The sequence below is a fragment of the Scyliorhinus torazame genome, chromosome 13 (assembly GCF_047496885.1).
Source record: "Scyliorhinus torazame isolate Kashiwa2021f chromosome 13, sScyTor2.1, whole genome shotgun sequence".
Lineage (NCBI taxonomy): Eukaryota > Metazoa > Chordata > Chondrichthyes > Carcharhiniformes > Scyliorhinidae > Scyliorhinus > Scyliorhinus torazame.
In genome coordinates this window covers 81654358-81667238 of record NC_092719.1, presented here as the reverse complement: position 1 = coordinate 81667238, position 12881 = coordinate 81654358, and the positions used below count along the sequence as shown (strand labels likewise).

Here is a 12881-nt window from a genome sequence, read left to right as displayed (position 1 = left end):
TCCTTAAAGGAGATTAATAAACCCTTTGGTTTTTCACAACCATTCTGAACTTAAAAATGATAGACTTTCAGTCACTTAAGATGAGAAAGGCCTCATTCTCAGTGTAGTCCTAAAGACCGCATCCAGTTTAATGTTGACCATAAGCAGTACTCCTGGCAAAGAAAATGAGCCAACAATTGCGATAGAGGCCATTGATCTACAAATAGCCGTACAACCATGTTTAAGTTGGAGGGTGGCCATTTAGATTGCAGGGATAGGTGCTGGCAATCGGGCATGGGGTGCATGGTGTCATGGTAAATGGGGTAGGGAAGATGGGTTCGGAAAAATAGACATGGGTTTGAGCGCACAGGGATGGCAGCATCCCAAATCAATTCAAAGAAATGGAATAAAAATTAGGCTGTTTCTACAATGGGCAGTTGATCCAACATTTACACTGCGGCAGCAAGTTGACAATCTATCGCTTGAGGTAGAAATTAGTCAGTGCTGTGCCCATATTTTGGGTGTAAAATGAGTGCAACATTGACCAGAGGTTCGGTCCATTGACAGGCCCATCTAAGAGTATTCTGGGCAGCTACCTAAAAATGAGATTGGGACCTGTTGCTATATTAATTCTGGGCCTACCTATGGGATATTTGTTTACCATGAGCTTGCTGGGTGAGGGTATTGGTTGAAATTTTATATTACCATAGAGCAATGCAGAGATGACACCAGTTGCCACATCAGGAGGAACTTTCTTTTTAGAGGTTTATACAGAGCATTAAAATGTCTACTCTCTCACGCTCCTAGCACAAGTTTCCTGTTCATTCTGTGGATTCTATTCACTTTGTTCTTGAGTTAACAACTAGGCTTCACCAATCAAGCACAGTAAGGGCCAGATTCTCAGAAACACAGAACAATTGGCACACAGTGTTACGCGATACAGTTATTTTTGGGTTATAGAATGTGGAACTCCCCTTTCCTGTGGACTCGCAACTGGATGGTATGTAGGGTTTCACTGCACCTTTCATCACTTCTGAAGCTGACAATATCAGCCAAGCACATTTCATGGTGGGCCAAGATATTAAATAAGTTTAACGGGGATCAAATAATTTTCTACAAAATATAGGTGAGACTGCAAATTTTTCAATGCACTAGATTGGGGAAATTGGACTGACTGGATTGCTCTACAGAGAGCTGGCATGTACTTGATGGACTGAGTGGCTTCCCTCTGTGCTATCAAGACTCTATGACAACAAGTCTAGAACAAGCACGCCACTCAGACAAGGTCCCTTGGAATTCTTTTCACAGAACGTGAGAAGAAGTATTTTTCAAATAATTCAGCAATCTTCCTCTTCAGCAACAAATAGAAAACAAGACATTCTGCAGGTTACAGTATTACAAGTTCACAAAGCAGAATTCCTTCTTGTACACAAAGCTAAGAGGAAGCAGCTTACTGAACAGGAAATGTGTTGGTTAAAGTTTCTAACACTTCTGAGGAGCAGACATTTGTTTTAAAGTGCACGTCTGTCTGTCAGATAAAGAGAATTACAACCAATAATCTTGACAACTTTTTGATATGAACACAAGCGAATGATTACATCGGGGTGGCTGTGGGTCACACATCTACAACAACTGGGTCTGGGCAATTTGTCAATTCTTTTTATTCATTTTCGGGATGTGGGTGTCACATCCAAGACAGACATTTATTTCGAATAAATGATGTGTAGATGCCGGCGTTAGACTGGGGTAAGACTTCTTACTAAAACGAATACAAACCAGGGAGTTAAATTTTTTGTCACATCCATTTCATTATTGAATGCCCACAGTCTCACTCAAAAAAAAGAATCCGAATTTCTGTAGTGCCTTTCAAGACCCAAGAACATCCCAAAGCATTTCACAGACAACAAAGTACTTTTTGAAGTTTAGTCACTTGTTCTAATGTAGGAAGAACAGCGACCATTTGTGTGCAGCAAAATCCCAGAAACAGAAATGTGATAATGACCAAAGAGTCTGTTTTAATGAGATTAATTGAGCCCCCTGGTAAACATTAAGAGTTCTTTTAGGACTTACTTTTAGAACTTTGGCATTTTTCAGGTAAATGTTAAGATCCATGACTGAAGACGTATTTAATTTTGCTTTGTCAATCTCAGGGCAGAACTGAAAAAAACAATTAATCTTATTAATTTTTAAAGTATTTTTTTTAAACAATATCAATCTCAGTAATGACTTGTTACCTGTCCAGCATTTCCATGACAAGATGGGTTGTGAGTGCATTGATGTTCTACCACACACCAGTGACATCCAAAGCTGATACATTCAGAACATCTGGTTAAAGGGAGAAAATGGAAATCGGAGTTATACACAGAAATACACAGATTACAGCACAGAAACAGTCCAATCAGCCCAACCAGCCCAATCATGGAATTTGCAAAAGGATTATAGGGGAGCTGAGGTGTCAGGTCAGGCAATGTCCCACATCCAGAGTCCAGGAGGCAGCAGGAAGAATAGACAATCTCAACACCAATCTTGACATCTACAGCTCACTGAAAACCTAAAAGAAATGTACACACACTTTGCAGACTCTGCTGGATCTTGGGAAAAGAAATGGATCTGACACTAGACAGAGACACGTGGGGCAGGATTTTCCCCGCAACCCACCGTGTGCTTCACGGTGGCGGTCGCGGCCTGCTATTGGCCACCGGCCGTATCTTCTGGTCCTGTCGTTGTCAACGGAGTTTCCTATTGAACGTACCCCTCAGTGCTGGGAAACCCACAGTGGGGGCATTCTGTCGGCAGGACTGGAAGATCCTGCTGGTGTGAATGGCCGGAAAGCTCCAGCCATGGACACTCGTCCAATTACCACTGACCACCAGTTTCCCAGGCTGTTTATACAGCAAAAGTGAGAATTTCGAAAAGCAGTCAAAATCACAATCTCTGACAAACAGATTTCACACAAATCTCCTCACAATTGCTTCCAATGAGACATTTTAAAATAGGATAACATTTCTCCAGCACCAGGTCATTGATTATAGGATACTACGCATAGCCAAGTTCAACTCCTTGGCTGTATTCTCCGAATTTCAGGCTATGTCCTGATGCTGGCATGAGAATGGTGGCATTTAATGACCAAAATGGCCACCGGTTCTACGTTTGGTGCGGGGCTAGCAGGCGGACAACGTAGAGCAGACATTGCCAAACCCGGGGCGCGGGTGGGTCGCGTGCGGGTGTCGGGAGGGTCGCGGAGCCGTCCGTCGCGGCGCTACCAATCGCACAAATTTGCGTGCAACAGCTGCAGCAGCTGGCTGTTAATAACGCGGCCTTCAAAATGGCCACGAACACGTTAAAAAATGCGGCCGCACTGTGCATGTGTGCCCGATCATCGGCCCGCATGCGCAAAACTATGCGCATGTGTGTCTATGATCGGGCACGCATGCGCAGTGCGGCCGCTTTTTTTTTAAACGGTCGCAGCTTTTTGTTTTACAAGTTCGGGGGGGTTTTATTCATTTAATTTTTTTTTTCATTTAATTTATTCATTAAAAAAAAAATTTTTTTTACAAGCTCGGGGGGCGGGGGGTTTATTTGATAACATTTGACAGGGAGAAAATGCAGAACTTTGGACAGATGGAGATTCCATACTTTCCGACACCGGAAGGCTTCACCTTCATCCAACAGGTTCCATTGGAGGAGCGTGTACGAGGGCCAAAGGGACCCAAAACCATTTCCTCCATTTTTGTCAGCAGCAAACAAGGTAAGAGAAAATGGTGGGTCGCTCAGGTCAGCCGGCGTGGGTCGTGAAGGTCGGCCGGCGTGGGTCGCTAAGGTCAGCCAGCGTGGGTCGCGAAGGTCGGCTGGCGTGGGTCGCTAAGGTCAGCTGGCGTGGGTCGCGAAGGTCGGCTGGCGTGGGTCGCTAAGGTCAGCTGGCGTGGGTTGCGAAGGTCAGCCGGCGTGGGTCGCTAAGGTCAGCCGGCGTGGGTCGCGAAGGTCGGGCGGCGTGGGTCGCGAAGGTCGGGCGGCGTGGGTCGCGAAGGTCAGCCGGCGTGGGTCGCGAAGGTCAGCCGGCATGGGTCGCGAAGGTCGGCCGGCGTGGGTCGCGAAGGTCAGCCGGTGTGGGTTGTGAAGGTCGGCCGGGTTGGGTCCCAAAGGTTGGCCGGTTGGTACAATGGGTCCCCGGAAAAACAGTTTGAAGAACACTGACGTAGAGCATCCGGCTTTAGCTGCCGATTCGGCCGGAGAATTGGCGGGTCTGTGGTGCCGGCCGTGCGTTGACACAGCCTGAGAAATAGTGTCACTCGTTTGGCCAGGCTCGCGATCCCCGGACCACCCCCCCAACAGTGCCCTCAGCCCCTGCCAAAGTCCCCCCTGCCCACGGATCGACTCTCCCCCGACTGTGGCAGTGTTGGACTGAGTCAGCAGCCACCACGCCGAGTTCCCAACAGAAAATAGCACACGTGACGACGCCATCGGGAACGCGGCTGGTTGGGGCGGAGCATCGGGGAGGGCCTCATGCAACGTCCCGAGCCCATCGATACGGCATGCAGCATAATCCTAGAGTACGCCGCTTTGAAGGGGGTGGAGCATCCCCGATTGTGTCAGAAATGGGGATTCTCTGGCCGATCGGCGAATGCTATTTCGACGTCGGAGACCGGAGAATCCCGCCCCCTGTCTGAGGATTACACCCTTTCAAGCCCTCAAAGCTCATACCGTGTCGCCCTATGTTGTAAGGTTGATGATGATAATTTTGGTTGCGTTACACTGAGTCTCTTCTAGAGTTGTAGACTTGTCAGGCTATTGTGGGTGAGGAATGGCTCAAGTCGCTCCATCTGGACCTGTAAAGACTTAATTAGCTGCAAAAACTCGCATTCAATGTATCGTCTTGCATCATTGACTTTGTCTATATCTGTGTTTCTGGAACCCACCTCTTCACTCACCTGAGGAAGGAACTGCGCTCCGAAACTTAGTGTTTCAAAACAAACCTGTTGGACTTTAACCTGGTGCTGTAAGACTTATTACTGTGTCTAGTTTTGGACAGAGCTGTGTGTACCAACTAGCATGGACACAGCTCCGAGCTTGCCCCCTTTCCTGTAAATTTGTGAATAGTTCTAAGAGTCAATATAAATTTACAGTTAACTTACCTTAGCCTAGGAAGATTTCTCCAGCCCTACCGAACTGGAACCTACAACATGGTATGAGCTTGTGGAAAACCCCAAGTGGGCGGAATGGTGGCACAGTGGTTAGCACTGCTGCCTCATAGCGCCAGGGACCTGGGTGACTGCCTGTGTGGAATTTAAAGATTCAACCCCTGTCCACGTGGATTTTCTCCCACAGTCCAAAGATGTGCAGGTTAGATGGGGTTACGGGGATAGGGTGGGGGAGTGGGCCTAGGTAGAGTGCTATTTTGTAGGGTCAGAGCAGACTCGATGTGCCAAATGGCTTCTTTCTGCACTGTAGGGCTTCTACAGATTCTATGCACTTTGCAGAAAATGCAGGAACTAACTAAAATGCTCTAAGTCTGAGAAAAAATATTCAACAAAGCAGTCTGACCTGAAAAGAGACTTCAAAAGTCTAGGTAAAAATGGAAAATCACCAAGAAGATGGTCCAAAAGAAAGGCTTGGAAGCTGAAAGCAGGAATTTAAAATTCCTTATTGCAGCAGAAGACTCCATTGCATCCAGCTTAAAATCCCAGAGCAGAGACCCAACAGGGATCGACTAATCTTTTAAAATTCCAGGCTACAGTGGGGACTTCCGGTCGTGGCATCTAGAAGGGCACCTAAGGTAGCTCCCGCCAGAGTCCTTGTTTTTTGGTGCTTTTAGCCTGGTTCCCATGGGAAATTGGTTGACAAACCTGGCCCATCTAATTGTTTTTGATAAAAATCTGTCAAAAGCCGTGAAAAGGAATGTTGGAAAGAAGGGTGCGAGAGGTAACCCTTTGGCGGAGCCAGAGAAAGTACTTTGGGAGGAAACGTGGCGGAATGACATCGACGGGTGAGACTGCGCCTATCACTGTAGAAACGCTGACCTAAGTAATGGAACTTGAGTTCAACAGACAATTTGGCAAACACTTTAAAAGACAAGGAAGGGCGATGATGAAGACACTCAAAAAGTCTGTTGAGGATGCGCAGGGCCAGAAAGAGAGAGATTGGTGAGGACTTATAAGGCAGTGAAAGAGCATGGCGAGGTGCTGAAGGGGGTGGAGCAGACCTTGTTGTGACATAGCAACCAAATATTCTTGCTGGAAGCTGAAATGCTGGTGGTGGAGGAGAGTAATAAGGCCCTGAGAGCAAAACAGGAGGACCTGGAGAACAGGTCGAGGAGGCAGAACCTCAGAAATGTGGGGTTGCTGGAGGGGGTGGAGGAGCCGAGGCCAAATGTGTATTTTGTCCAGATGTTTGCAGGGTTGTTTTGGGGGGGAATCAGATGTCCCCTCCTGAGCTGGATAGGGCCCACCGAATATTCTGGCTGAGGCTACGGGCAAATGATCCGCCAAGGGTGGTGATAGTTTGTTTCCACAGCAATCGGACAAGGCAGCGGACACTGAAATGGGCAGAAGAAAACTGGGATTTGAGGTGGGAAGGAAGCAGCATTCGAATTTTGACCATACTTTGACAAAGAATCATCCAGACCCAAAACTTTAGCTCCCTTCTCTCGCTACAGATGCTGTCAGACCTGCTGAGATTGTCCAGTATTTTCTGTTTTTATTTTGAATTTATCAGGATGTTGGGGCAGAGCTTGCACTGAGGCACGTGGCCTTCAATAAGGCAAACTCGGTATTGCACAAAAGCGGAGTGCGTTTTAGTGTGGAGCTTCCGGCGGGATTGTGAGTCATGCGGGATCACTTTTTTGAGTCAGAGAACAAGGACTTAGACTGAATTGAGAGTGTTTGAAGGGACTTTAATGGGTGTTGATGGGACGGGATTGTTTGGGGATATTTTTGTACATATGTTTGGTTAACTGGGGTTTTTTGTTTTTGTATTTAACGTATACATTGTTGGGGGAGTGATGGGGTGGGGGGGGGGGGGGGGGGCAGAGAAATTGAAAGTAATGATTAAGGCAGTAATACAAATAGTATATGGCCCAAGATGGGAGGGTGAGAATTGTAAAGGCTTTGGTTTCAGTTATTCGTTTGGGGTGAGGGAGTTTCTGTCTTTTTTCTTTGGATGTGGGCCTGGCAGGGGACTATCTTACTAGCAGTTAGATTTTCGCTGATGAACGGAAGTGAGGTGGTGCGAGGGGCTGTAGCCTGTTGGACCAGTTTCAACAGGTTTCAATGTGCCTAGAGGAGTTGTTAGGTGGGGGGGAGGGGGACAGTAAGGAGAGCGCAGTGCTTAATAGGAGGTAGCTGGCAGGCTTTTTGGTTAGGGGTGTCATGATATTCAAACACACACATCATGATAGACACACCAACAGACAAATCAGAACACACAACACCACAACCAATGACAGAAAGATGTAAAAGCACAGACACGACCCCCGGTGGTCAGTATTAGCTGCAGAGGAGGACCAGGACAGATCTGCTACCAAACACACTCAGGGAGACAGCACGTGCAGAGTATCCAGAACGAACTGTATTATAAGAGTTAAAATAAAGTAGAGTTGTACCACATACAACTGTGTTGGCTCATCTGTGCACCAGAGCACCCAACACCACATGGTACAGGAGTGGATCGATACCTGCCGGCATACCTCAGTGTACAGAGACAACCAGCAGTGCCCAGGCAAAATGATAGAGCTCCCGGTTCCGCAGCCGCTCCAGTGCTACGGCGATCTCCGCGAAAACTGGCGGCGATTCCGGCAATGGTTCGAATTGTTCCTGGTGGCAGCTGAACTCCAAGACCTGGATGATAGCGAAAAAATTGAATTTCTCCTCACCATCGCCGGTGCAAGGGCAAGAGAAATATTCACAAGGTTCAGGTTCTTCAGGAGGCAGCAAAGGTACGATTACCAGGCAGTCCTGGACAAATTCTCCAAGTACTGTGAAGAAAACGCAATCCAATCGGCAAGTAAAGGTAAGAAAAGCTGCAGTACTCACCTCGTGGCTGGGATCCCGGAGCCCGAATTCCCAGAGGCCGAAATCCCGGGCCTGAGAGAGGGCTGGGTCGAGGTCGGCGGCCATCTTGCTAAAGGTATCACGCTAGCACAGTTGCGCGAGCAGTGCGCAGAACCGGAAGTTTCGTTTGCGCATGCGCGAGATGCTGCGCATGCGCAGTCAAGAAAACGGCCATCGGTAAAGGAACAGCGATCTGAGCATGCGCAGTCGCTTCCTACGTGCTACATACCGAGCGTCAGGATGTCAGAGGCCCCAGACTGCACCAATTTAAAGGAGAAACGTCCCAAATCCAATTTAAAAGGGAAACGTCCCAAATCAAAAAAACAAAAATCTGTTAAAGCTGTAAAACAACCTTCCCTCATCTGGAATGACAGCACATTGCCTCAAATTGACCCAGGAGATGAATTTGACCTCCGAAGAACCCTCCGACAAGCAGTTACCTACGCACAAGCCGATGATTCCGACCTCGAATACTTCGATGATGATCTTTACAGTGTTTCCGGACCTCGCGAGCCCAATGATAGCTCCGTGGTCCTATACGACTATGACTCGGACGAACCTTTCGTGTTGCACATTGGCGGCCCCCACATTGAATCCGACGCAGATGCGGACTCATTTTTCGGATTTGAGGATCTTCAATCCAGCAGATATGACGTCCCAACTTATCAGTACCGGATGATGCTGCAGCCTGACATTAACAGACAGGGAGCGCTGCAAGCACATGGAGAGCGCCCTGCTGCCACACAGAGCGTGGTCCACGTCCCGCTCAATGTTCCCGGCTCTATGAAAGAAGACATGCAAGACTCCAGAGCGCAGTCCTCGCATGAACCAGAAGTGACTCCAGTGTCACAAGCCTCCACAGCAAGCTCGTGGACAGACTCCACAATTGCAGAAACGCAAGACTCCAGAGTGCAGTCCTTGCACGAACAAGAAGTGACTCCAGTGTCACAAGCCTCCACAGAGAGCTCGTGGACAGCCTCCACGATAGAAGCAACGCAAGACTCCAGAGCGCAGTCCTTGCATGAACAAGAAGTGACTCCAGAGTCACAAGCCTCCACAGGGAGCTCGTGGACAGCCTCCACGATAGAAGCAACGCAAGACTCCAGAGTGCAGTCCTTGCAGGAACACGACCATGAGGGTCTAGCAACCTCTCCTGACCAACCAGCGGCAGACGATGCAAGTCTGCCATGCTCACGTGAACAGCAAGAAGGCTATAACAGCCTACCATGCTCCACTACACAGCAGCATGACCATGACGGTCTCTCATGCTTCAATGAAGGGCACAGCGCTGAAGACTGTTCAAGCCCAACTGAAGACAAGCCAAAGGAATCGCCTCGTCCAAGCCCGAAGAAAAAAGGTTTATGCGCTGACCTTCAGGATCATTATAGCCGAACAGAGATGAATAATGCTGCACGGCCACAGAAGGATGCTGAGGATTTGCTAAAGAAATTAATTGAATGTTTAACTTGCAAGGAGCAGACTGAGAATTGCCAGTGTTTTAGTACGGATCGAAAAAATGGACAAGACATTGATCCTCAGTTAATGGAGATAACACAACCTGAATCATATCTACAGCAGGGACAAATGTCTCCCTTCAACACAACGCCGCAAAGTCCCAACTTCGAAGACCAGCAGTTAGTCAGTAATGACTCTTCAAACCTTGAGGGGAACATTAATTGCATTGAACCTATACACACTCCACTGATAAATGAGCAGAATATTGGAGCAAGAATCCTGAGGACACCGACATCGAATAGCCAGATAACGAATTTAAAACCCACAGCAGTTTCAAGTGAACCAAGTGTGCTTTCCACTAATGGTGAAGATGCAGATAAGGTCGACCCGATTATCCATTGTACCACACTAACCCCAGTGATTAAGCAGTTATGTATGGGGAGTATAATGTGGGCAATTGAGAACAGTAAAAGAGAGACTGTGACCATGCCAGTCCCAGCAAAATCAGACCCAGAGACCATGAAGGCATGTACATTAGACAAAGATACATATGAGGTACCTGAGAAGAAAAGTGAAACGGAATGTTCTTTGGAAAATAGTACAATGTCGATAGAAACATTGGATCCTATATTCGAGACCATACCTATGGGAGAATTTGGGGATAATAAACAAGGTTCTGCAATGTCTGGGGGAAGATTTAAAATTCCAAAGAAGAAAAGCCCAAATGAAGGACAACGGCAAGACAATGACAGTCCACCGACATGGTGTGCACCACCAGATGAAAACTCTGACAATTTACCCAACCCTAGTGAACAGCAAGCTGCTAATGAGGATCTATCCACGGGATGTGAGACGAGTGACGACAGCATCCCACTTCCCATGCAAAAGGTGCAAGGTGACAGACCTCGCCTAGTGCGTACCGAGGCACTCGACGATCACGGTGGGACCACTGACGACTGCGGTGGCGGCGCACCGCTTCCACCCTCGATGGCTCGAGCCTCTCCACTGGTTGGTGCATTCCTGCATGTTCCGACTCCAGAAGTGCAGCTTCAGGGAATCTCGGCTGCCTCCAGTGAACCTGTTGGGACTCCGGACGGGGGGCATCGACGGAAGGCAGACCGGACTCCAGATGGGGAGCAGCCAAGCGCCGACTCTGATTCGCGCACGCCAGACCTTGCTCCGGACGGGCGGTGTCGCGGCCTCGGTGATGGCACGCTCAGGGTGACGGCGGATGCCACGGCGACAGGGAATGGATCGCGTGGCAGTCCCACTGGGTCGGCAGTGGCAACCAGCACCGGCGGTCCAAGATGGATACACCAATTCGCGCCATCGCCAGACGTTGATGCGAGCAACAATTCTCTCTCCAGGGCGACATGCTTCGACGTTTCTCTGCGGAGTCACCCTTCCGGCACAGCAGGTGGCCTGAACCAGCGTGCACGGTCTCGGCCAACTTCCACATCTGGCACAGTCATCGCCTTGCATGATATTAGTGATGGTGCTACTTCGATGGCAACGACCCATCGGCTACAAGATGCCGTCCACCACAAACATAAAAAGAAAAAAGACTCCACCTTGTTCCTGGCATGCAGGGCGGATGGATTGGTGCGTAGTCGCAATCAGCGAGCTTTGCGCCGCCTTCCACGCTCGCAACTGAACCGTACGCACACGCCGGATCCTCCACTGGTTCCCAAGGATGACTTCGTGGAGATGCCACGGATCATGCCCCTTCCATCGCCACCAGAACCAAACCACAGCCAAGGCAACACTAACAAAGATGTTGAATGTTATATTTGCACGAATGAAAAAACCAAGCACTGCACGAAGTACAACAAATGGTAAAGTAGAGACTTCGGCAACAGCATCACCTCCAACAGTCCAAGGTGAACCAGTGTGACCACAAATCTCCACAGCTGAACCGGCTTGAGGACCAGCCCATTCTTGAGGCGGTCACCCATTAGACCGGACTTATAACGCTGTTCATACGTTCAAAAAGTCAAACACTTCTGTATTATAACCTGTTGTTGTTTATTGTTCCAGATATCGTCTGACCGGACCACTGTTCAAGTTTTTTTTTCTCTCTCGCACCCATGTTTTGTTATGGTACAACCTTGTTAGTGTTACGCACCCGACATCGCCCCATGTAAATAGTTACGTCATATACACACGCTGTACACAACACACACACACACTCTTAGATGCACTCACGACACAATTATATTTATAACCACGTAGGCACATATCTTTGTAAAAAAGGGGGATGTCATGATATTCAAACACACACATCATGATAGACACACCAACAGACAAATCAGAACACACAACACCACAACCAATGACAGAAAGATGTAAAAGCACAGACACGACCCCCGGTGGTCAGTATTAGCTGCAGAGGAGGACCAGGACAGATCTGCTACCAAACACACTCAGGGAGACAGCACGTGCAGAGTATCCAGAACGAACTGTATTATAAGAGTTAAAATAAAATAGAGTTGTACCACATACAACTGTGTTGGCTCATCTGTGCACCAGAGCACCCAACACCACAAGGGGGAGGTAGATTGTTGACTTTGACCAGAGGTTTTTCTTTGTCTCACCTTGTAGGTGGGGCTGGCGTTGATCTTGATGGACCTTGGTTCTAGGAACTTGGAAGAAGTAGGGGATAATCCCTCATGGTGGAAATGGCTGACTTGAGCGGGAGTGGGGCACGGGAAAGACACCCCGATCAGGCTAATCACGTGAAAAATTAGAGGCTTGGGGATCCCAATCAAGGGTTTTCTCTCATCTGAAGAATTTATGGGCCGATGTGATGCTTCTGCAGGAGACCCACCTGCTGGTGAGGGATCAGACTAGACTCCGAAAGGGCTGGGTGAGCCAGGTGTTCCACTCGGGCTTTGATAGCAGGTCCGGAGGTTGGTCGCAATCTTAATAAACAAAAGGATCTGTTTTCTTGCAGGAAGGATCGTGATGGATCAGGGAGGTAGGTATGTGATAGTCACTGGGATGCTGGAAGGTAAGTTAGCAGTGATAGTGAATGTGTACTTCCCAAACTGGGATGATGTAACATCCATGAGAAGATTGTTGGCCACAATACCAGACTTGGACACGCATCAGTTGATTATGGGGTGAAGACTTAAATTATGTCTTGAACCCCAAACTAAACCGGTTTAGCTGAAGCCATTGGTGGCAAAGGTGTTGTTGGCGTTTATGGAGGAGACAAGGCGGTTTATGCACCCTGGGGGTAAGGAATTTTCATTTTCTCCCTAGTACATAAAGTATATATTCGATGATAGTTTTTTTCATGATGGGAACGTCTCTTCTGCCTCTGGTGAGGAATGCGGAGTACTCAGCGATAGTAATCTCAGACCATGCTGTACATTTGGTAGATCTGGTATTAGAAGTGGG

The 12881-nt window shown here is 48.2% G+C and overlaps 1 protein-coding gene across 1 annotated transcript in view; it reads right to left on the bottom strand.

Moving 5' to 3' along the window:
• Positions 1–12881, bottom strand: part of plxnc1 (plexin C1) — a 361547-nt gene that overhangs the window by 258862 nt on the left and 89804 nt on the right. The window contains exons 8-9 of the mRNA XM_072471872.1: positions 2214–2304; positions 2050–2136 (exon numbers count right to left, since the gene is read on the bottom strand). Of these exons, the coding sequence (XP_072327973.1) occupies positions 2050–2136; positions 2214–2304 (178 nt within the window). The remainder of the gene's footprint in view (positions 1–2049; positions 2137–2213; positions 2305–12881) is intronic.